At 39.1% G+C, this 22,447-nt stretch overlaps 1 protein-coding gene across 1 annotated transcript; it reads right to left on the minus strand.

The window, feature by feature from the left end:
* Nucleotides 1–360: 360 nt before the first annotated feature.
* On the minus strand, nt 361–8,754 carry LOC309699480 (lymphocyte antigen 6B-like). The gene is made up of 3 exons (XM_082522509.1): nt 8,593–8,754; nt 1,997–2,107; nt 361–1,485 (listed from the first exon to the last, which is right to left on the minus strand). Exons 1-3 carry the CDS (start codon nt 8,642–8,644, stop codon nt 1,274–1,276), a joined length of 375 nt encoding a protein of 124 aa, XP_082378635.1. The 5' UTR covers nt 8,645–8,754; the 3' UTR covers nt 361–1,273.
* Between the last annotated feature and the right edge of the window lie 13,693 nt (nt 8,755–22,447).

The raw sequence follows: 22,447 nt of genomic DNA on the forward strand, positions 1-22,447 counted from the left end.
GGAGAGGGAGTGCTAATGAGCGAAGGAATGCCATGAATGATGAAAGCAGTGAGGCTGAAAAACGTAAAAACACAAAACCAAAAACAGAACTACCGACTAAGTGGTTCTTCTTTGTAAGTAAAATTTGCTTTTATTACAGAATTTAATGAGTTATTTCTAGGTTTACCCCCTTTTTTCCCCCCTCTAGAAATGACATCAGAACCCCAGAATAATCTTTTTAATCTCACATATGACACATCGATAAAGTCTCTCTCTGCAAAGTGGCACGGAAACCTGGTTAACCAGTAAATCTAGCAGTTTCACAAAAAGAAACATTTGTTTCATCAGCAGTAAAGAAATCAAACCCGATACACACATCTCTCCAGTTTCAATAGTTTTATTTAAAGACTTTGAAGCATCAAAATATACATTTTTAACACAAAAAAGGATCTCTTTTGAAAGTATTGCCAAACTAGCCATTTTATAAAAAGTTTTTGCAAACGGGAAAATGTGTATATGAAGACAAATCCGATCAAGACGCATTAGTCTATACATCCCCATCACTCCCATATAGCCAACATACACACTGGAGGGACCAAAAAAAACAAAACAAAAAAAAACCAAAAAAAAAAAAAAAAAAACACGTTATTTAGACCTGGCAGGGGGAAAGGGGGAGAAACAAGAATGATGAACCGGTGCCAGCCTTAAGCTCCATAATGCGTTCATAAACACCCTTTATGCTTTGGTATGTTTCACAGGTAGTAATAATGTTATACAGCTAGTTTACACTTACTCCCCGTCTTAGTTTCCACTCAGTAAGATAAGAAACACATTTGGTTTAGCCTTAAAATTAAGCCCCCCACCACCACCACCATCTTCAAATGCAATGCTGGCAGCGATGCTCAGAGTATCAAACTCTTCGTTTGAGGCGTTCTGACAGCGACAGAGCTAGAAAACAATTAGGAAATTCCTCACAGGTTATTCACCTAATTAAACCAAAATGCACATTGATATCAGTATTACACCCGATTAATATAAACAGACTTTATTAAGCATCTGTTACAGTAAATGCAGGCTGACCCAAATAAAGAAAAATGTTTAAAAGATTGAATTAATTGAAAAACATCTGAAACCAAAACTGCAACATAACTGAAGGACAGCAAACAAAAGACCCATAATGAAAAAAGAAAAAAAAAACTCCATGATTACAAAAACCTCATGTTTAAGGACATTTTATCGAATCTCTGGTGTGTGTTGCATCCATGTTTGCATTTTAAACTGGTGGCATCTTCTGTCAAACCAGGAGGTTTCCCACAAACACAGCAGAGATGGTGGCGAGGGCCAGGGTCAGCGTGGGGGTGCCGGGCGCTGCGTTGCATAGGTTTGTGTTGCAGCACGTCTTGGTCATCTTGTAGACGGTCTTGTTTGTGCCAAAGTCCACATCTTCAGTCTTGTTGCATTTCGCTACTGCTAGGCAACCCTTCATCTTGATGTCCACAAATCCAACTGTGGAACAACAAACAGCGTCAGCGTTTACCACTCAGGGTGCTCGCAGATTCTTTAGAGTTTATCATATGTCAGCAAAAGTCTAGAAAGTGAGCAAAGTTCAGTTTGCAGAAGGACCAAGCATTATAAAAGAGATCCTGCAACCGTTTGTGAAGTCTGTTCATGAAGCATTTTTGCTCTTGCCATTTTGAAATTTGGAAAACTAATGTGTGAAAGATGAATTGGACTGAAACCACATGCTCTTTGTCACCAGTCAATAATCATTTAGCTTATCATGGAAAGCCTGACAATGTAATATGGCTACATGTTACAGGTAGAAATTCCCCAACTGAGAAGGATCAACTTGAATGGGATCAGTGACAGGGCAATCAAGAGTTTGTTCCTGCAGCACAATGTCTAAAACTTCCCCCTTTGTTTGCATTTTAAGAATGCAGGGGTTTCACCTGAGAGCTGACGACAAGCTTTACAAGAATGCAGTGTGTTCACATTTGTAGCCACTGGCGGTGCTTACTTGCTTTCCCAACTCCACTGTAGCACAGTTCGCCGCTTGCACACGTTTTTTCAGACGTCACACACAGACTTCCAATCCCAATGGTGCATTGGTAGCATACAAGAGCTTGGGCTGATATCAGATTTGGAGAAAAAGGGAGAAGAAAAGAGGAAACAGTTTAGTTTGTTACAGGGAATAAATGAGAGTTCAAACATTTGCATTGTTCACAGCCGCTTGAAATAGAGGCTGAGAAAAAGAGGCCTTTCAGTGTTTGTCCTCCATTAGGGTATCGACGTCTGGCATTTAACAGATAAGGACGACAAAGTCTGAGATAAAGAAAAATATGACCTTCAGTCTGAAGCACAGGGGAGGCTCTCTTTAGGCCCTACATGTGTTAAAAGGAACCCTCTGGAGCGGTTCTTCTGAGCCGATTATAAAAGAACGTTGTGCTTTCATGACAAGACTGGGACTTCCTCTTATTCAATTTTTTAAGACTGTAAATGTTGCTCATGTATGCAGAAACCCTTAGAGACCAATTCAGCTTTTTCAATAGAACCTGTGAGACAGCTGTAATCTGCTTTAAGACAAAAACAAGAAGCATGACTGGTCTCTGATAACACCATCCGGGTACAAGCTGTGATTTCACAACCTGTTATTTGTGCTGGGGTTGGGCGAAGAGGTAACTACAGTTTCCTTCAGTGCAGAGAGTGTTGACAAACCTTGCAGGAAAGAAAGAAAAAAAAAACAAACAAAAAAAAAAAAACCCAAGATAAGTGTCACCCATGGAATTTCTAAGCTACCTTTGAGTGCGTCACTAGAAAGAATTGGGCACAAACCGTACAACATTGAGCAGTAACCAATGAGACAGGGAAATTAAAGCATTGTAATACCGTGGCTTATTAGAAATCAAGCTGCTTATATTGCGAATGCAGCATTAAACAAATAAAACAGTTTAAAATGTTCAAAGCTTATAACTTTACCCTGAAATCATCTTTGTAGTTTTGGGCTACAGCTTAAGTTGTTCCTCAAGTCTACAACTTTTAATTATTGTCTTAAATGTGACATTTTAAAATTACAGACAATTTAGAATTACTGCCACTTCTGACAAGCTGGGAGGGGAAAAAAAAGAAAAAAAAAAACCCAAACAAAACACATGTAGCTGTAGACAAAATCTTCCAGATTATTAAGCTAATAAAACATCTCATGATGAGTAACCAATCACAATTGGAGTGTTCCCCTGAAGTAATTGCATAACTAGCGTGATGACTAAGCATCATCTGCCTTGCTGCATTGACTCACGCCCTTCCTCAGCTCACTAGTTCCCTCCTTTTTATCGTCCAATACATCGAGGGGGGGGGGAGATTGTGTTGTGGCGTGAGCACTGTAACAATGTGTTCTGATGTTTCAGTTCAATTACAAAGAAAAAACAAAAACAAAAAGGATGTGGATGTGATGCGATAGAGATATATCTCCATCTCATCACATCTACACCTTTGTACAGAGAACACAACCCCACACCCGCCCCAGCCGGTTTCGGTTACACCCCTGAGCTCATGTCATGTGGCAGTTTATGTAGTAGAGGTAAACATTAACTTTTGATTTAAAATAAATAAATCTGTATTAGGATACAACCAAGATTTGAATTACCGTATCAAAAAGCTTTCATATAATAGGACAACTAATTATAAACATGTGAATGTAGTCAAACCTGGAGGTCCTGTTAACAACGGGAGGAAAGAAACATCAAGTCATCAAATACAGCACCTTCAGTAAAAAGTAGCTATAGGACCACAGTTTTATTTTTCTTGCATCAAATTTGATAGAGATACATTTGAGAACTTTCTTATGGTAGGTTTGTTTGTTTAGTTATGGTGACAGGATATAACCAAGACTGCTGAGATGTGTTGCAAGACTTCCTCTCCAATCCAACCAGTTCCTCCACCTTCACGGAACCAACTCATGCACATACGTCACAGAAAACAAACCTGAGGTAAGGCGTGTTATTTTTAGTGTTTCAGGGTTAAAGGGTGCCCAGTTACAGCAGCACATTCGTTCACTTGAGGTGATGCATCAGCATATGACTGGTGGTCTTCACTGCCAGCTGGAGAACACACAGTTTAAAGATCAGCCTCTGGACCAATTCTTCCCGATGGTCAGCTTTAGAAAATGTGAAGGCGGACATTTGTTATCTTTATGGCCATTGATGCCACAGAGTAATTAAGTAATGTAATAATTAAATAACAAGGAATTTCCAGGGTTTTTTGTTTTTGTAACCACTATACAAGTGCTTTAAACACAATGGCTGGATGTTTCAAAGGACATTTACTCTGAATTAACAATAATTACTTGCATGCATTTCAAGCCTAGAAACTATTTAGCATTGAACTGTAATCTCTTTATTCTTAGCTATTAAATATATCACATCGAGTCATCCTTTCTAAAATGTAATGACTTTATAAATCTATATCCAAGCTACAATACTTTTAGAAAACAAGGCACAATTCTGAAAATCCTCTTTGGTCCAGCATAATTCAGATACTTCCCTGTGTGATACCTATGAACAGTATTAATTTAAGAAATGTGAAGAAGGCTTAAGGAAACAAACACCTATATTTACTTTGAACATTTATAGATAACATGTTAATGTGATCATTTCTGAGGGATTTGCAGACTCTGAGGAGCATAGGCACCTTGTACAAGAAGCTTTCCAACACATTAAAAACATAACAGGCACAGTTCTCCTTTTTACTGAATTGCCCAAATTTAAAATGGATTTCGTTAGCAGGCTGTTCTTTAATAATGAAGGAACACTCTGAGCAGTCAGATGTGCCACATTACTAACGAAGTTGAGCCTCAGTCCTACACTGCCCTCCATCGCTCACAGACTAAAGCTGCAGGCTGTGGACCTGTGATTTTCCACTCCAAGGTCAAAGCACATACTAGTTGGACAAAGTATATTGAAAGGTGTTGTGTCTATGGTAATGAACGCAGAGCTAAATGAAGATGTTTCTTTTGTTGTTGCGGCAGTGGGGTGGGTACTGTTTACAGTGCCAACACCGTCAACTGCACAGGACTGGAGGGGCAGGACAATTTGGGAACAAAAAACAAACTCACAAGGCTCAGATTTAGAACTGTGGGAATCTGCTGGAAAAGGACGAAGGGAGGAGGCACTGACTAAATACCCTCAGCCAAACAATGAGTCATGTGCTGCAATATGGAAAGAAATTAAACCAGGAAGTCGGGAAACATGCAAACAAGCTCATGAAATCTGTTATGAGGGCGACTGTATTTAAAGGCTTCTTTCAAGGAGGGATGATGGCCTGTATTTGTATAGTGCTTTTGATGGCCCATCTTTACTCCCTTTGTATTCCTATCATGTTTACTTTAGTCTCCATTTAGTCTAATTGTTATAATTGCTTTTCTTTTTGGGGAGTATCATTGACCTACATTGTTTTTGTGAAGTGGCTACTGTTAAATTTAGTTTCTGCCTCTGGGCTTAATAAAGTATGTCATCCATGCCTGCATGTCTGATTTTGGCACAGATTCACTCCAAATACGCTTCCTGGTGCAACCCTCCCATGTATCCAGGCGTGCCCCTTCCCTCCCAGTGTGAGTTTGTGGCTCAAGAAAGGAATCTTTTGCATGCAAGGAAAAATGTGTAAACCACTACAGTCACTTCCACATCACATCTCAAGCATATCAAAAATGTCTCTTTGGCAGGGAACACTGTAGATTACTTAGATTTATTGACTAAGGATTTAAAGCAGCTGGTAGCTGAACAGAGGTGACGATTTGTCTATTTTTATGTGAGCTGGTGATTTGGGAAACATTTCACTGGCCTGTAACAAGTTTCCTTCAGAAATGAACCAGTCCACTGTCTGAATCATTCACTTCAGACTCACCCAAACACCTTTATGCAATTATCACCATATGGGGATCACTTTTTGGTCACACAAGTAAAAAGGTCAGCATTATCGCCTGAAGGTACAGCAAGCAGCCAGGATGACAATACAGATCCCAGAAAGGTGTGGTTTGAAATGGAATACAAAGCACAGCAGCTGAAATCTCAAGGACAAAACTGGACAAAGGGTGTAAAACACAATACAAGCAGAAAAACAATAAAATAAAATAGGAAGACTGGACAGCAGAGGAATTTGAACCTTTGGGAAAGTCTCAACTACTACAAGGACAGAAATTTAATGTAATGCCTGGCAAGTTTTTACTTGACTTTGTGTTTAACAGCCTGGGGGTGGATTTAAAAAAGCACTTCTCCGCATATCACAAACAAGCTGCCTCACCCTGGAGCCTGCAATAATCAGCATTAAAATAAAGCCTGGGATGTGCACAGAGGGTAAACACTACACCCAAAGTCTTAGTCACTCAGGTGAATCATACAATACACATCATTTAACATGCTAACAAAATAATTTAATTCTCTAATAAATGTTAAGAAATTTGATTTCACCTCCATCTAGACATTTTCACATTATTCAGTTTATTTTGAAGTTAAAAAAAAAAAGTGTAAACCTAATTGTTAAGGTAAAAACAAGACAACCAATTGAAAACAAAACACAGACCTGACAATTTCACATAAACTTCTTTGAGCCACTTAAACTGTTTAAAGACTTAAAGCAGAGTGTTAGCGCTACTGCTTCTAGCTAAACCAGGTGATACGGATCATTTCTAGGCATTTGTACATGAACCTCGATACAAGTTTCATTCTTTGAGAAAAATAGTCATTTAACCACTCTTTAGCAAACCAATTCCTCAATTTCAATGGAAACTCCGAAAATTAAAACGACTGTAGCAGTTTATACACTTTGTTTTGGTATATTTTAACAAAGTGGCTCAATGGTTTACTTTTTCAGTCAAATAAAAGTCAGTTGTCTACTCATTACCTTTAGCTAGAGGTTTAATCACTGCTGTTAATACTTTTGAAAAGAATTTTTTAAATTTAAGTCAACTATGAAGCTTTAGTTTCACCAAATCTATTAGCTGCCATCTTTAGCCAACGCCTTTGGTAGCTTAACCTCTTTTCTGATTATTTTAATCAGTTATTCGCACTTTTGGCTTAACCAACCAATTTAAATAAAACTCTCCATATCATTTCACTTACCAGTAATGCATTTAAGTCACAATGCCAGATAATGTATGGAAGACAAATTTAAATATTTTTGGAATTTTTTTGCAAAGGTCCTTTGCTCATTGAGCTATAAAGATTCTTTTTAAAACAAATTAGCCCAATTTGCCATGGGTGACTTTGAATCGGCACTTAAGCTTGTCAATATAAATTTTTCACAGGACAACTTAAGTTATTAGCTACTTTTAGCAATAGGGCACCATCATACATAACACATTGGACCCGATACCACCATTGGTTGCGAGGGGAAAGAGAGGCTATCCCTCAACTGGTTGTTGAAAACCACCTTGCAATTGTTTTGATCACAAGCTGATTGCCACAAAATCTGAAATAAAATTGAGTGAAGCTGACATTTAACACATGTTAGCCATAGTGCTCAGGCAACACCTCTAATATTTCTGCTTTGTGAGTAGCTGTGAATGCTTACTGAAAACGTCATCTTCCGTGCAAGCTATGAGCAACCACAAAATCTAATAATGATCAGATGAATTGCATGCAATCATGAAGACACAATTTCCCCTAGCAACCTCCAACCGGCTGCCTACAAAACCAGCACAAGTTTATTAAGGGTCAAACTAACAACACTCATTTGAGATAAATGTCAGCTTTGTATGCAGAAGCATTTATTTTCTGTGCAACTTTCTTATTTCTTATGTTTTTTAGAGTGGAGTGTCTCCATTTTACCCAAGCTACACTTAGAAGCAGCGCATTTCCATATACATTTATAGTTTACAGCATAAATAAATCAGAGCTGCATTTCATATGAGTGGTTTAATATGCATTACTATTCACAAACTTTGATATGCGGCTGGGGTTTTAAATGTTTCATATCTTATCTGCAACAGTCAAAAGATCTCTACCCAGATTATGAGATGAACTAGAACATACCATTTAAAACCACAGAGAGATATGGGGAAAAAAACAAACTGATATTTGATTTAGTTTACGCCCAAAAGGGAAGGTTTCCTCATCTTTACATTCGTCTAGGTGGTGTTTATACCTTCTTTTGCGCACACACCCAGCAAAAACAGCTCTGCACCCTCCAACAAGGACACACCCATCAAAAAAAAAAAAAAAAGGGCGGGGGGGGAACACGTTTTCCAAAGAAAGTGGAAAAATAATGGTAAAGCTTCCAGGACCAAAAAAAAAAAAGATACACATAAAACGGTATTAGAACATATAAAAGCTCAGTTTAGAACTAAAATAAAGATCTTAAACATAATTTAATCATAAAACTTGTACAAAAAAGTAAGGCGTTAATTAGGAGCGCACACATGACTGTGCAGGTGATAGTTACCGACTACAGCAAAGTTCAACTTAAACATTTATTGCTAAAATTCAAACTTAAGTCTTTAAAGGTAGCAGTTCACTTCAAACGTATTTAGAGAAAACTCATTTTTATTGAATAATTCGTATAACGGGTAAGCTGCAATTAAATCGAATATTTACTTGTGCGTTTGTTTGTTTTTAAACTTACCGATTGCAAAGCACAATCCGACTGCAAAAAGCTGGAGGATAACTCTCTTCATCTTGGGTTAAAAGAAGAGAGGGAGAGAAACAAATGAAGAAAGTGCGCTTTAGGAGCTGGCTGCCTGTGAGCTCTCAGACCGTTATAATCTCGACCTAACGACAAAATTTTCCGCCATCGCTGTATTTATAATCCTCCCCCTCCTTACCAAATGTCACCGTTACCCAATCAGAGGAGCTCATTCTGAACGTCCATCGTGATTGTGTCGACCTTCACACAGCTCATACAGGTAGGAAGATTACCTGAAAGCAGGAAGTTATAAATACAAGAAAGCTGGGAAATGCTGAGTTTGTTTGGCTCGTAGCTCATTTGTTGTTGACGATATTACAGTTTTTTCTGAATGCTTAAACCCTAACTGTGAATCCTGTAGCACAATTTCTAAAACTAGTCAGACTTATAGCAAAACCACTCACTGAGTGTGCAAAACTAAAAGCACAAAAACTGCTTTGCACTCAGTTTGCAATTTTGTAACACACACTTTGCAAGACTGTAGGCACAATTCACTGCACAACACTCAATTTCCAAATTTCCAACACACTCCTAGCAAAAGTATACACATGTATGGCTATCATTAACACTAATTTGCCAACTGTCTGGCACACTTTCACATGTGAAAACTTTCTTAGATAATTCGTTCACTTTGCAATCAGCCTAAGCACTATAATACAGGTAAGCTGTGTGTGCGGAGTACAATGGTGGGAGCAGAAAGAGTGAGAAGTAGAGGAGGCCGAGGAAGAGGACGTGGAGGTGAAGAAGTAGGATGAAGAGGACGACAAGGACAAGGAGGAGCAAGAGGAAGACGAGGAGGGGGCAGAGGAAGCATGTTCACTGCAGACCACGTAACCCATATAGTCATTATGGCGATTGCAAATAATCCTATACTTGGAAATAAACACTTGTGTTTGTTTTGATGTGTTTGACTAAACACCAGTACTTGAAGTTTGGATCCCTCCATGCTTATGGATCTATGACAGAAGTATGAGCTCAAACTGACATAGCCTACCTTGTGCACAGGGAAGGCAAACGCCAGATGTGTTTTGTATTCATACCATCAGTGTGCAGTTGGCGCATTGTGTGCTTAGTAGATGATGGCTTGTGTGTACTGTTTGATACGGAAACACCATTTTTATGAAGGTGTGAAGAGTTAATCTAGCTGTGTTTGCTTTTGCAAGAGAACTACAATGTTTTGATGATTGGGTGACAGGTTTTCTTATTTGTGTGAAGAGTTTTGCAAAATTAGCCAATAGTTACAAAAAATGTGCTTAAGCAATCAGAAAAAACTGTAAGCAATCAGAAAAAACTGTAATCTAGCTGTGTTTGCTTTTGCAAGAGAACTACAATGTTTTGATGATTGGGTGACAGGTTTTCTTATTTGTGTGAAGAGTTTTGCAAAATTAGCCAATAGTTACAAAAAATGTGCTTAAGCAATCAGAAAAAACTGTAAGAAAATGTAAGCATTGTGGAAATGTGTTCACTGACTGCATATTGGGTGAACACGACATGAAATGTGTGAATGGTATGGCCACAACAGACCAATGCTGTGCTAATTGTGTTTAGAGTTTTGCAAATGTGACAACTGTTTGGACAAACGCTTGTTAGCGACTGAAAAAAACTGTAAGCATTCAGAAAAAACTGTATTGACATTACAAAAACTGCATAGACTTTTATGTTTCAGTTTTACAGGTATTTGCATGCGAAACATGCAATCCACCATTTTGACACCAGAAATGTCTTGGTTGGTAACTGTATGTCCACATGTACAGTAATGTTCACATTCAAAAGCATTCCAGTAAAAAGCAAACAAGTTTTTGTTCCTTTACTGTTTACTACAGGAGGTACAGTAGAAACACGGTATGGTAGGACAGAGAAAGTTTTACAGTATTGCTTACAGTGAACAAAATATCCATGAAACACACAAGAGCATTCTGAACAAAAAAACAACAGCAAAAAGCCAAGATAAAAGGGGGGGGGGGGGCTAAAAAAAGGCAAAAAATGTGCATCTAATCTCTGCGATCTTCAGGGTTAGGACACATGTTTTCATCAACATCCCATCTGATGTTATCCAAGTCGATGCACCTGGGATAAAACCGCATGGTATGTCGGATCCACCCTTGGCAATCGTCAACTGTGATGTCCCTGGAGCCAGCATCCATGGCTTCAAGGAGGGACATCTGGTCATGTGGCTGATGGTCATAAACCTTCCACCGCCATGCAGAAAAGAACTCCTCTATGGGGTTGAGGAAAGGTGAATAGGGTGGAAGGAAGAGACTTACCAGTCTTGGGTGGACTTCAAACCATGTTGTTATTGCTTGCGAGTGATGGAAAGCCACATTGTCCCAGGTAATTACAAAGGTCCTCATGTTTTCACCCTCCTGACCCTGCTCTGGAACCAGGCGCTGGTGGAGATCATTGAGAAAGGCAAGCAAGCGCTCTGTATTATAGGGTCCAACCTGACATCTGTGAAGGAGTAATCCTGCATTTGCAATTGCTGCACACATGGTAATGTTTGCCCCTCTCTGTCCTGGCACATCAACTGTGGCCCTTTTTCCAATGACATTTCGTCCACGTCGACGCCTTTTGGCCAGATTGAATCCTGCCTCATCGATGTATATGAATTCATGAGGGGCCTGGTTGGCCTCCAATTCCATAACTCTCTGAAACAAAGTTTATGTAAGTCATGTTATTACTGTATACCATACTGTACTGTAACCTAGTATTGTGTAGGTTACCTACTTGCAAAGTGCAAAGCTTATAGAACTGGACATTGGATTGAATATACACTATACCTGGACATATTGTCGTCGTAGCTCCTTGACCCTCTCACTGTTCCTCTCAAAGGGAACAGCGTAGAGCTGCTTCATCCGCACTCTGTGTTTGGACAATGTCCGCGTAATGGTTGTGAGGCTGATTCTATCGATATTGTCAAATATCTCATGGTCCGCCACAATTCTAGGTTGAATTTCACGCAGTTTTATTGCATTATTTGCAGTAACCATTTCTACAATGGCAAGCTCCTGATCATTACTGAGGAGCTTTCCTCTTCCCCCAGAGGGTGGAAGACGTTGCATTCTTTAGAAAGACAAAAAATTCAACATATGCATTACTGTATGACCATATTGACATGTCAAGTGAGAATAGAAACAATCCATGTAAAATGCAATACTTACCTGTTGGTTTGTTGAAAGATGCGTATAATGGAGGCAACCGTTGACCGCCTCAAATTGGGCTGCACTCTTTCACCAGCCTCTCTTAGTGAAAGACCATGGTTGATTACATGGTCAATGATAGTGGCACGAATTTCATCACTGACTACTGTTCTTGCAGCCCTTGGAATGCCACCACCACGCATTCTTACACCTCTTCCTTGCCCTCTCCTTGGGCCTGCTCTTCTCCCTGGGCCCCTTGCTCTTACTCTTCCTCGACCAGACATTACAGTGTTTGTCTTTTTTTTGTTTCCAAAAACATCACTCCTCAAGGTCTTGCCTTATAAACCCCACTGAGTCTAAGCCAGAATGGAAGAAGCTGTGGTTGGCCCAATTTACCCAACATAAATCAGCTGTGTGTCAATTATTCAATTGTTTGTTTATTATCAGCTGAGATATATTTTTGATATTGATATTGTTTTTGTACTGATATCATTGCAGAGGCAGAGGTTTTTATGCTGTATCTAAGGTTTGGAATATTGTTTTTGCTATTGTGGGATGTTGTGTGTTAACATTCGTAGATACTACAGAAACAGTCCATAATTTTGTTGGTAGGTATAGCTTGTCTGTTAAGAAAATGTGAGCATTGTGGAAATGTGTTCACTGACTGCATATTGGGTGAACACGACATGAAATGTGTGAATGGTATGGCCACAACAGACCGATGCTGTGCTAATTGTGTTTAGAGTTAAGCACATTTTTTGTAACATTTTTTTGCAAAACTCTTCACACAAATAAGAAAACCTGTCACCCAATCATCAAAACATTGTAGTTCTCTTGCAAAAGCAAACACAGCTAGATTAACTCTTCACACCTTCGTAAAAATGGTGTTTCCGTATCAAACAGTACACACAAGCCATCATCTACTAAGCACACAATGCGCCAACTGCACACTGATGGTATGAATACAAAACACATCTGGCTTTTGCTTTCTCTGTGCACAAGGTAGGCTATGTCAGTTTGAGCTCATACTTCTGTCATAGATCCATAAGCATAGAGGGATCCAAACTTCAAGTACTGCTGTTTATTCAAACACATCAAAACAAACACAAGTGTTTATTTCCAAGTATAGGATTATTTGCAACCGCCATAATGACTATATGGGTTACTTGGTCTGCAGTGAACATGCTTCCTCTGCCCCAGCATCTGGTCATCTAGCAATTCTGTAAAGTAACAATTTCAGTATTTTTACATCAATGGTATTGGTGTGTTTCTCATTGGCATATGGCAGTGCTACAAATCTTTGTGCGAAGTGACTGTACTCACCGATTCTCATTTCAAGATGTCCTTATGGTACTTGCTACAGTGTAGTGGCTCGAGTTAGGCTGGACCCGTTGGCCAGCTACCCTCAGTGTCATTCCACGGTTGATTACATGGTCCACTATTGTAGCTCTGATGTCATCAGCAATTCTATTTCTTACTCTTCCTACCCTTCCTCTCCCCCTTCCTCGTCTTCCTCTTGCTCCTCCTTGTCCTTGTCGTCCTCTTCATCCTACTTCTTCACCTCCACGTCCTCTTCCTCGGCTTCCTCTACTTCTCACTCTTTCTGCTCCCTCCATTGTACTCCGCACACACAGCTTACCTGTATTATAGTGCTTAGGCTGATTGCAAAGTGAACTAATTATCTAAAAAAGTTTTCACATGTGAAAGTGTGCCAGACAGTTGGCAAATTAGTGTTAATGATAGCCATACATGTGTATACTTTTGCTAGGAGTGTGTTGGAAATTTGGTAATTGAGTGTTGTGCAGTGAATTGTGCCTACAGTTTTGCAAAGTGTGTGTTACAAAATTGCAAACTGAGTGCAAAGCAGTTTTTGTGCTTTTAGTTTTGCAAACTCAGTGAGTGGTTTTGCTATAAGTCTGAATAGTTTTAGAGATTGTGCTACAGGAATCACAGTTTAGCATTCAGAAAAAAACTGTAATATAGGGCTGTTTTAATTTTTATGTATTATGTGTTTTATTTATTTATTTTGCTGTTTTCTGTTATTCTATTGTTTTTACAGTTTTTTCTGAATGCTTAAACCCTAACTGTAACCCATGTTCACTGCAGACCAAGTAACCCATATAGTCATTATGGCGATTGCAAATAATCCTATACTTGGAAATAAACACTTGTGTTTGTTTTGATGTACTTGAAGTTTGGATCCCTCTATGCTTATGGATCTATGACAGAAGTATGAGCTCAAACTGACATAGCCTACCTTGTGCACAGAGAAAGCAAAAGCCAGATGTGTTTTGTATTCATACCATCAGTGTGCAGTTGGCGCATTGTGTGCTTAGTAGATGATGGCTTGTGTGTACTGTTTGATACGGAAACACCATTTTTACGAAGGTGTGAAGAGTTAATCTAGCTGTGTTTGCTTTTGCAAGAGAACTACAATGTTTTGATGATTGGGTGACAGGTTTTCTTATTTGTGTGAAGAGTTTTGCAAAATTAGCCAATAGTTACAAAAAATGTGCTTAAGCAATCAGAAAAAACTGTAACCGGGTTTCCCACTTTCCCAGTCATATAAATCACGCAAAGTCAGGATTTTTGGATACTTCCTTAATACCACAGATGATTATCAGACACAAAATCAGATGAAATGACAGTTTTAACAGCTTTTTGTGGTATAAAAGATGCACAAAAGTGTACAAAGACTATCACACAAGAACACTGGAAAACATACACTTCAAGTTTTTATTATCCTTTATTTATCCAAATAAAACGTAAATCTGATTTCCAAGAGAGATGTGACCAACAGGGCAGAAAAAGTTACAACAAATATAACACACAACAAGTAAAAGACAAATACAATATTCCGTACAGACAAGTGTTCACAAGGCAGAGTGATGTATATGATTTCCACAGCCAGTAATAAAACATAGAGCACAATGTTAGACAGTATCTGACCTCTTTAGGTACTGGGCACATGCATTCATAAAAAAGCAGACCATGGTAATCCAGTAAAGGTAAAAAGCAGTTGTGTAAATCAAATGTTTGCTCACTTGGTAAGATAAACCAGATGGATTATAAGCGACTCTGGTTTGTTTTCATCTTGGGCACAAGCCTTTTAATGTGAGTTTTATTGTAAAGATGTTGGAAAAATATTTTTGGTACAAAATACAGAATAATTTCTCCTCATGTGATCAATGCCAAACCTTTCACCTGAATAACTGTTCTAAAAGTCCTATATTGTAAAAGATATATCAACATTTCAGACCTCGATATAGTTCCACAGAAATGAACAGTCTGATCCACGTGTAGCTTGTTGGGCTCTGGTTACCCTATGTGCTTATATTTTGATATATTACAGTGTTTCTACCCGGGTTTATAATGTTTCTTTGATGCTCATTAGTTGCCAGCATAGACACAATGTATCAACATAAGTGGTAATAGATCTGCTGATCTGTGGATACTGAAACCTAGACACACTGTGTCTCCATGTGTTTATAACATATAAACTATTTATGTCTACACAGGTGATTTATTGTTGCTAAATTTGCAAGATTTATGCCATTTTTACTCCAATAAATTACTAAATGTGACCAAAAATGACCAAAGATACATAGTGTGTCCACTTATGTATGTATTTTTGGTCATTTTATGAGTTTAAGTGGCCTCATCTTTAGACACTTATTATATGTTACAGTTAACAGAGTTGAGGGAAATCAAACAATGTTTGCTTTCTTATTCCTAAAAATTAAATTTAAATTCACTGGACGAGTGAGACCTGGTAGTAAAATAAAGTTGTGATGTTCATGTTCAAAAGGACACTGCCCTGTATTTTGAGGAATTTACAAAAGTCCCAACACAAAGGCTACCATATAGGATAATTAAAATCATACTTTCCCTAATAACTAAGAATAAATCAACTCCGTTCAGCTCAGTATTAATTTTCATCTCTTTATAAGCTTATTGGTTCAGTTTCTGCTGGTCCGTCACAACAATCCTAGTTTCTAATGTTGCATCATGGGAAAATCATTTGCCCATCCCTGGTTTAGAGGGATCTCAGGTGTTATGACCCAGCAAATCTTTTCAGCTTTTCTTTGTTACTGAAATACAAAATCACTGAACGAGAGTGGATTTCTGCTCTCTCGTGCGGTGTTATAAGATACAGCACTGACGTTCGTAAGGAGGACACAGCATAATGTTACACGTCTGTGTCAGCTTCTCATTTGAAATATTACTTTTCTTCTAATGAGCAGACCTGTTATTTCACAATTACATCATAATCTTACGTGTTCAAATTCCAGAAAATAATTAACATAACAATTTCTGGGAGGGCAAAATCCCTTTGAGCTGGCTGACACCTTAAAAGAACTTAATGAGAGGTCTTCTGGTGAAGGCCCAGTTAAAGCATCAACTTCTCTCTAGTAATATGATACTGTTATTTCCCACAACTGGATGAGGGTTACACATTAGTGACACACAACAAACTGACAAACAGTTGGGAGCAAAAAGAAAAAGAACTGATACTTGATTTTTTTTAAAGGGTTTATTTCAGCTTTCCCATGTAATGGAGAAAGGGACACGGAGCTACTTTTCATGCTTTGATTAAGATCTCTCACATCGATTGCTGGAAACATAAGTAAACATCCCTATTAACAACTTGTTGGATAGCCTTTAGCTATTTTTCAACAGGTAGGTGATGGCAAGCAGCAACCTCCAGAGCTGATGCAGAAGTGCAAAAAAAATGATGTTGATTTTTGAACAGAACCACATTTTATTAGTAGTCAGTACGGAAACATTGGGAAATAGGCTTGCAGAATTTTCCCCTATAATGACCCACGCCATGCAGCCATTTGTTAGGCAAGTCTGGTGTGCACTGAAGGGCTGCTTTGGCTCGTTTCCAATAAGTGCTAGTCCTTGAAAATCCCTCAGAGCTCAGTTATGATGTGGCACTTCATGGACCTTGGTTTGGGTTTCTGCACTAAACTGGTTTGTGGGGATACCTGGGCAGGTGTAAGCTATTAGCAGTGATTGAATGGTTCTCTGGTGTGGTGAGTTTTGTCTTAAGCGGACTCTCTTACACTGTAAGTATAGCAATGTGAACTTTTGTTGTTTGCTAACTTCCAACAAAATTAATAACAATAAAGTTGTATGGCATGTGGTTCATTTGAGCTTGTGCGTTGTGTGTGTTTCTTTATTGTTATTTTTGTGTGTTTTGTTTTGTTTTTTGTGTGTGTGCTTTGCTTTACATTTACAGCGAACCAAGGAGAGAGAGAACCAGCCTAACTGGGTTACATGGGATAATTAGCATAAATATATACTCACTGGGCAACTGATCATGTACACCTCGCTATTACCAGGTTGGACCCATTTTTGCCTTCACAGCTGCTTCAGTTCTACATGGCACAGATTCAACGCGGCCCTGGAAATATTAGTCAGAGATTTTAGTCCATTTTCACATGACATCATCACGCAGTTGCTGCACAATTGCTTGTTGCATATCCATGATGGGAATCTCCTGTTGCTGCACATCCCAAAGGTGCTCTATTGGCTTAAAATCTGATGATTGCGGAAATCATTTGTGTGCAGGGAACTCACTGTCATGTTCCGGAAACCAGTTTTGAAAAAAAAAAATCCTGTACAGCATTAGGCCACCGTCAGTCTGATAGGATGGATGTCAAATTCTGTTCCTTACATTGTGTTTTGCAGTGTTACAATAGAAATCAAGACTCATCAGATCGTGTTGTTCTAATCTTCTGTTGTCCACTTTTATATCGATGCATCTTTGCTGTGCTTACGTATAAAGGATACTGTCTATTATTGAGCACCAAGATTTATTACAAACCTTAAAGCTCTTACCCACAATAGCATGTTGCATGCTCGGGTCTGAGTTGACTAAGTCACTGGTTCATTCTGATTTATGAGGCCATTCTTGCTTTGATCCCATCTTACTTACTGACTTACATGCATTAAAAAAAGCAAGAGAAGTTATTGTCCTCAGTCTCAAGACTTTCTTTGGTCTGTACTGAAAGTTTGCACTGAAATTAGAAATAAGGGCAGCTTTGTCTTCCTGAAATTAACAAAATCTTAATTGACCTGTCTCACTGAATCACCTGAAGGAAGTTACTTCAGGCCAGCCTGAATAATAGTACCTCTGTTTTGACAAAGAAATGATATCTATCGTGCTTCTGTCATGGACACGGTGATGAAACAACTTTACTTTAGTTCAAACTTTGAATGGTTGACCTGCTTTGAAGCAGGTCTCGTCTTGCCCAGAATTTGTTCTCCAACATATTTCTGTTTGCTTGTCTGCAAACATGCAATTAAGTGACAGATGAGCAGTCTTGGGTGGAGGAAGTTCCTAGCAGTTTTTTAACATCGCTCACAACATATTTGTTGGATTTTGTTTTCTTGTTTGGTCTGTATGGTTGTTTGGGTTTGTTCTGCAGAGGAAATAGAGGAAAATTTGCCTTCTCGCTGTGGAGAGAAAGAGTTATGAAACAGCATCTTTAGAGTCATGGTTTTGAAATGCTTTGGTGTGAGGGAGGTTGTTTGAGCCCGATGAAATGCCTCTATTGTTTTGCCCACAGTTTCTCAATTGCTACAATTTGGAAAGCGGGCATGTGGTAGAAACCAGCCAGAGAAATAACAGAGGAAAAGGAACGTCCAAGAGTGTGGGATAAAAGCCAACCAGGAACAAAAAGCAGAAGCAGCAAGAGACATAAAATATCCAGTTTAAAAAGAAAACAAATAAATATAAAGTATGTTTCAGAGAATCAAAAATGCCTTTAGTACTCCCTTTACATCTAAAATCATGTGTAACTACACAAATGGAAGCTACCTGTGTGTAGTCATGGGGCTTCATTTCATTGTATGTATAAATACACCTTTGTCTGGGTGTTTCAGGTGAATGAGCACTGAAGGGAACAAACAAAGAAACACTCCAAGCAGCAGTTCATTTAAGAGCACAGCAGCTAAATAGGGTGTAACAGGAGTGTCTCTCAGTTACCCGGAGGATACATGCTACAGCCTTGAATCTGTGATCTGTGACAGTCTGAGCACACAGATCACTTTTCAAAGCAGAGTATCTAAGCATCTGTGCATCTGTGTGAAGAAAGACTTCAGTGGTGTTTTGAATGATGTTTAGAGCACCACATTTTAAGCAACCTGATTTTCTCAAAATAATGCACCTTTGTGGTTGTACAGGTCTTAGAAAAGGTAGTTACACAGCAGCCACGCTGGACGGATTTACCGTACCTTGATAAGCTCTCCTCACGGTTTGTTTTTTAATATTGCTTTTGTGGACGGTTTGTTGAGACACTATAAAATGACTGAACTGAACTGAAGCAATGCAGCAGGTGTGCAAGGTTCATGTCACACCTCACTCATAGAGGTTTCTTAGTTGCCACATGTGATTCATTTAAGTTTATGTCACTTCTGATGGGAAGCATGAGTGACGCTGAAAAACTAGTTATTACTTCCAGGCTGGACTACTGCAATTCATTATTATCAGGATGTCCAAAAAACTCGCTGAAAAGCCTTCAGTTAATCCAAAATGCTGCAGCAAGAGTCCTGACAGGGACTAGAAAGAGAGAGCAGATTTCTCCTGTTTTGGCTTCCCTTCATCGGCTTCCTGTTAAATCCAGAATTGAATTCAAAATCCTGCTCCTCACATACAAGGTCTTAAATAATCAGGCCCCATCTTATCTTAATGACCTTGTAGCACATATCACCTTATTAGAGCACTTCGCTCTCACACTGTAGGCCTACTTGTTGTTCCTAGAGTATTTAAAAGTAGAATGGGAGGCAGAGCCTTCAGTTTTCAGGCCCCTCTTCTGTGGAACCAGCTTCCAGTTTGTATTCGGGAGACAGACACTATCTCTACTTTCATGATTAGGCTTAAAACTTTCCTTTTTGCTAAAGCATATAGTTAGGGCTGGACCAGGTGACCCTGAATCCTCCCTTAGTTATGCTGCAATAGACGTAGGCTGCCGGGGGATTCCCATGATGCATTGAGTTTTTCCTTTCCAGTCACCGTTCTCACTCACTATGTGTTAATAGACCTCTCTGCATTGAATCATACCTGTTATTAACCTCTGTCTCTCTTCCACAGCATGTCTTTTATCCTGCCTTCCTTCTCTCACCCCAACCAGTCGCAGCAGATGGCCCCGCCCCTCCCTGAGCCTGGTTCTGCCGGAGGTTTCTTCCTGTTAAAAGGGAGTTTTTCCTTCCCACTGTCGCCAAAGTGCTTGCTCATAGGGGGTCATTTGATTGTTGGGTTTTTCTCTGTATCTATGAAGCGCCTTGAGGCGACATTTGTTGTGATTTGGCGCTATATAAATAAAATTGAATTGAATTGATTTGAAGCAGTTTTTGGATTTGGATTTTAAGGGTCTGAGTTGTTTTTGTATTCATCAGCTGAGAAATATTAGTAAACTGTGTCCTATTATTTCTAAATCTTTTGTAGAGATTGTTCTTCATGCTTTTCTCTTATCTCACCTGGGCTATTTTGATTCACTCTTTACCTGCCTCAGTAAAACTTGCATTGGATCATCTATAGATTGTACATGCAGAAGGTTCCTTACCTTCCCCCAAACGTTCTCATATCACAGTTCTGGTTTTCACCAATGGGACTCTGCATGGTTAAATACCTACAGTGAACTCTTGCAGGCATGTGCCCCAGTAGGACTCTGATGTGGTCTGATCAGGGTTTATTGTCCATCTCCAAATCTAGACTGAAAACTAAAGATGACACCAAAGATGAGACCTCCCACACAAAAGCACAAATGAAACTGTTCTTGATAAACATTTAGGTGGTTTTAACGTCTTTTTGTACATGGTGTTATATAAATAACTATTACATGATGCAATTCCTAATGAGGCTGCAGGTAATTCCAAAAGTGTTGGAAAGGCCAGTCAGTTTGTTCCTGCTGTGTACTGAAGACATGTTGTTTGTGTATGAGATTACAAGATGACTATGAGGAGAGACATCCAAGTATCAGCTTGAATTCCCTGGTATTTATGTCTTCATACAGTTACTGGAAAAATAAAGCACGCCCTCGCTCAGTTCTCTTGTCTTACGTATCAGGACCCGAGGCCAAACAGTTACCAAGAGAAATAAATCTGATCCACAAATTCCAGAATCAGACTATAACAGACAGAGGACTGCTAAATGTGTTCCAACAGTTAGTCTAAACACATTAACTCCACCTTCCACATACCTGCAAAAACACCACCATCTGCAACCAGAATGAGACCTAAAAACCAGGCCTGCAGGTGTCCTTTATAGTCAAGCTTTGACTTTTTTTTTGTACTTCTCTTTTCCTCTCACACTGCTGATTTGTCTGCACTAGCAGTCTATTCCTAACCTCTGTTGCCAGTATGCTTATCCATAACTGTGACTGGCTGCCAATGTCACCCTTTCATGTGAACATGAGGGGGGAACTCTGTGTTAACAAAGCGAGCTGATAAGATGAGTTAATCCACGTGAAAGACAACATGGGTATGTTGAACTCATTATCTAGGCCTGTGATTGAAAGGATGTTCAACAAACCCTATTTCAGGAAGCTATCCCTGCTTCCTATTTCAGGAAGCTATTCCTGCTTCCTGAAATAGGAAGCAGGAATAGCTTCCTGAAATAGGAAGCTATTCCTGAAATAGGGTTCTGGCGTTCTTGGAATCATTGTCCCATTACATGATCCAGTTTCATCCAAGCTTTAGCTGTCAGGCAGATGGCCTCACATTTGACTCAAGAATACTTTGCTATACAGAGGACTTCATGGTGACTTAGTTTATCTTATTTCTGTATAGTCGTATATGTGTATATTTGAATTTTTTAATTTTTATTTTTACAGTTTGCACATTTGATCCAGGACAACGATATTTCGTCCCACTGTATACTTGAGCGTATACTGTTGGTACGACAATAAAACTCTTCTTGACTTCGCTTGTGGCTCCAAGACAAGCCTAGATCGCCACCATGGCAGACAGTTGGTATGAGGTATTTTGTGCCGTTTTCTCCAAATGTGGCTCTGTGCATTATTGCCAAATATCTTTGCTTTGGTTTCGGCTGTCTGAGACAATGTTCCAGCCAAAACAATTCATACTTGTTTCTAATTCTGCAAGCATGAACTTTACCATTTAACATGTTAGCTGCGGCCTGTAGAGTCTGACATATAGCTCTTGGTTTCTCTGAGCATTGCACAGTCTGACTGAACTGACTGGAGAATGGTCCACTCCTGGTAAATCACTGGGGCATTTTGTTAACACACCTGGATGCTACAGACCAGCAAACTGCCAAAACTTCTGCTTTTGTGGTGGTGGTCATACTTGGCTTAAATCCCAATAAGTAATGTGCACTGTCTTGAGAGTGTTTTGAACAGTGCAGATGACAATGTAACAGCAATTATGTGGAAAATAAAACAAACGAAGAAAAATCTGATGTTTTTTCCCAGCTAAACGTGCGTCCAGCTATAGAGGACTGACATATAATGTAAATAAAAACAAATCCTTGCCTGAAGTGGCCTTGAATTTCCCCCCGAAAAAACAAAACAAAAAAAACCCCAAAAACATAAATAAAAGGGTACACGGACTGAAAGGTGTCAAGACATTTTTGCAAAGTACAGCAAGCAATGGAGCTCCAGAGTGAATCTTCTAACAAAGGAAGATCA

This window comes from Aulonocara stuartgranti, assembly GCF_965226115.1.
Source record: "Aulonocara stuartgranti genome assembly, chromosome: 22".
Lineage (NCBI taxonomy): Eukaryota > Metazoa > Chordata > Actinopteri > Cichliformes > Cichlidae > Aulonocara > Aulonocara stuartgranti.

Excerpts from the sequence above, each read along its gene's own strand:
- LOC309699480 (XM_082522509.1), bottom strand. The coding sequence starts at position 8,644 with ATGAAGAGAGTTATCCTCCAGCTTTTTGCAGTCGGATTGTGCTTTGCA. Across the intron at positions 2,108-8,592 it reads CGGATTGTGCTTTGCAATCG|CCCAAGCTCTTGTATGCTAC; the intron begins GTAAGTTTAAAA and ends ATCTGATATCAG. Across the intron at positions 1,486-1,996 it reads CAGTGGAGTTGGGAAAGCAA|TTGGATTTGTGGACATCAAG; the intron begins GTAAGCACCGCC and ends GTTGTTCCACAG.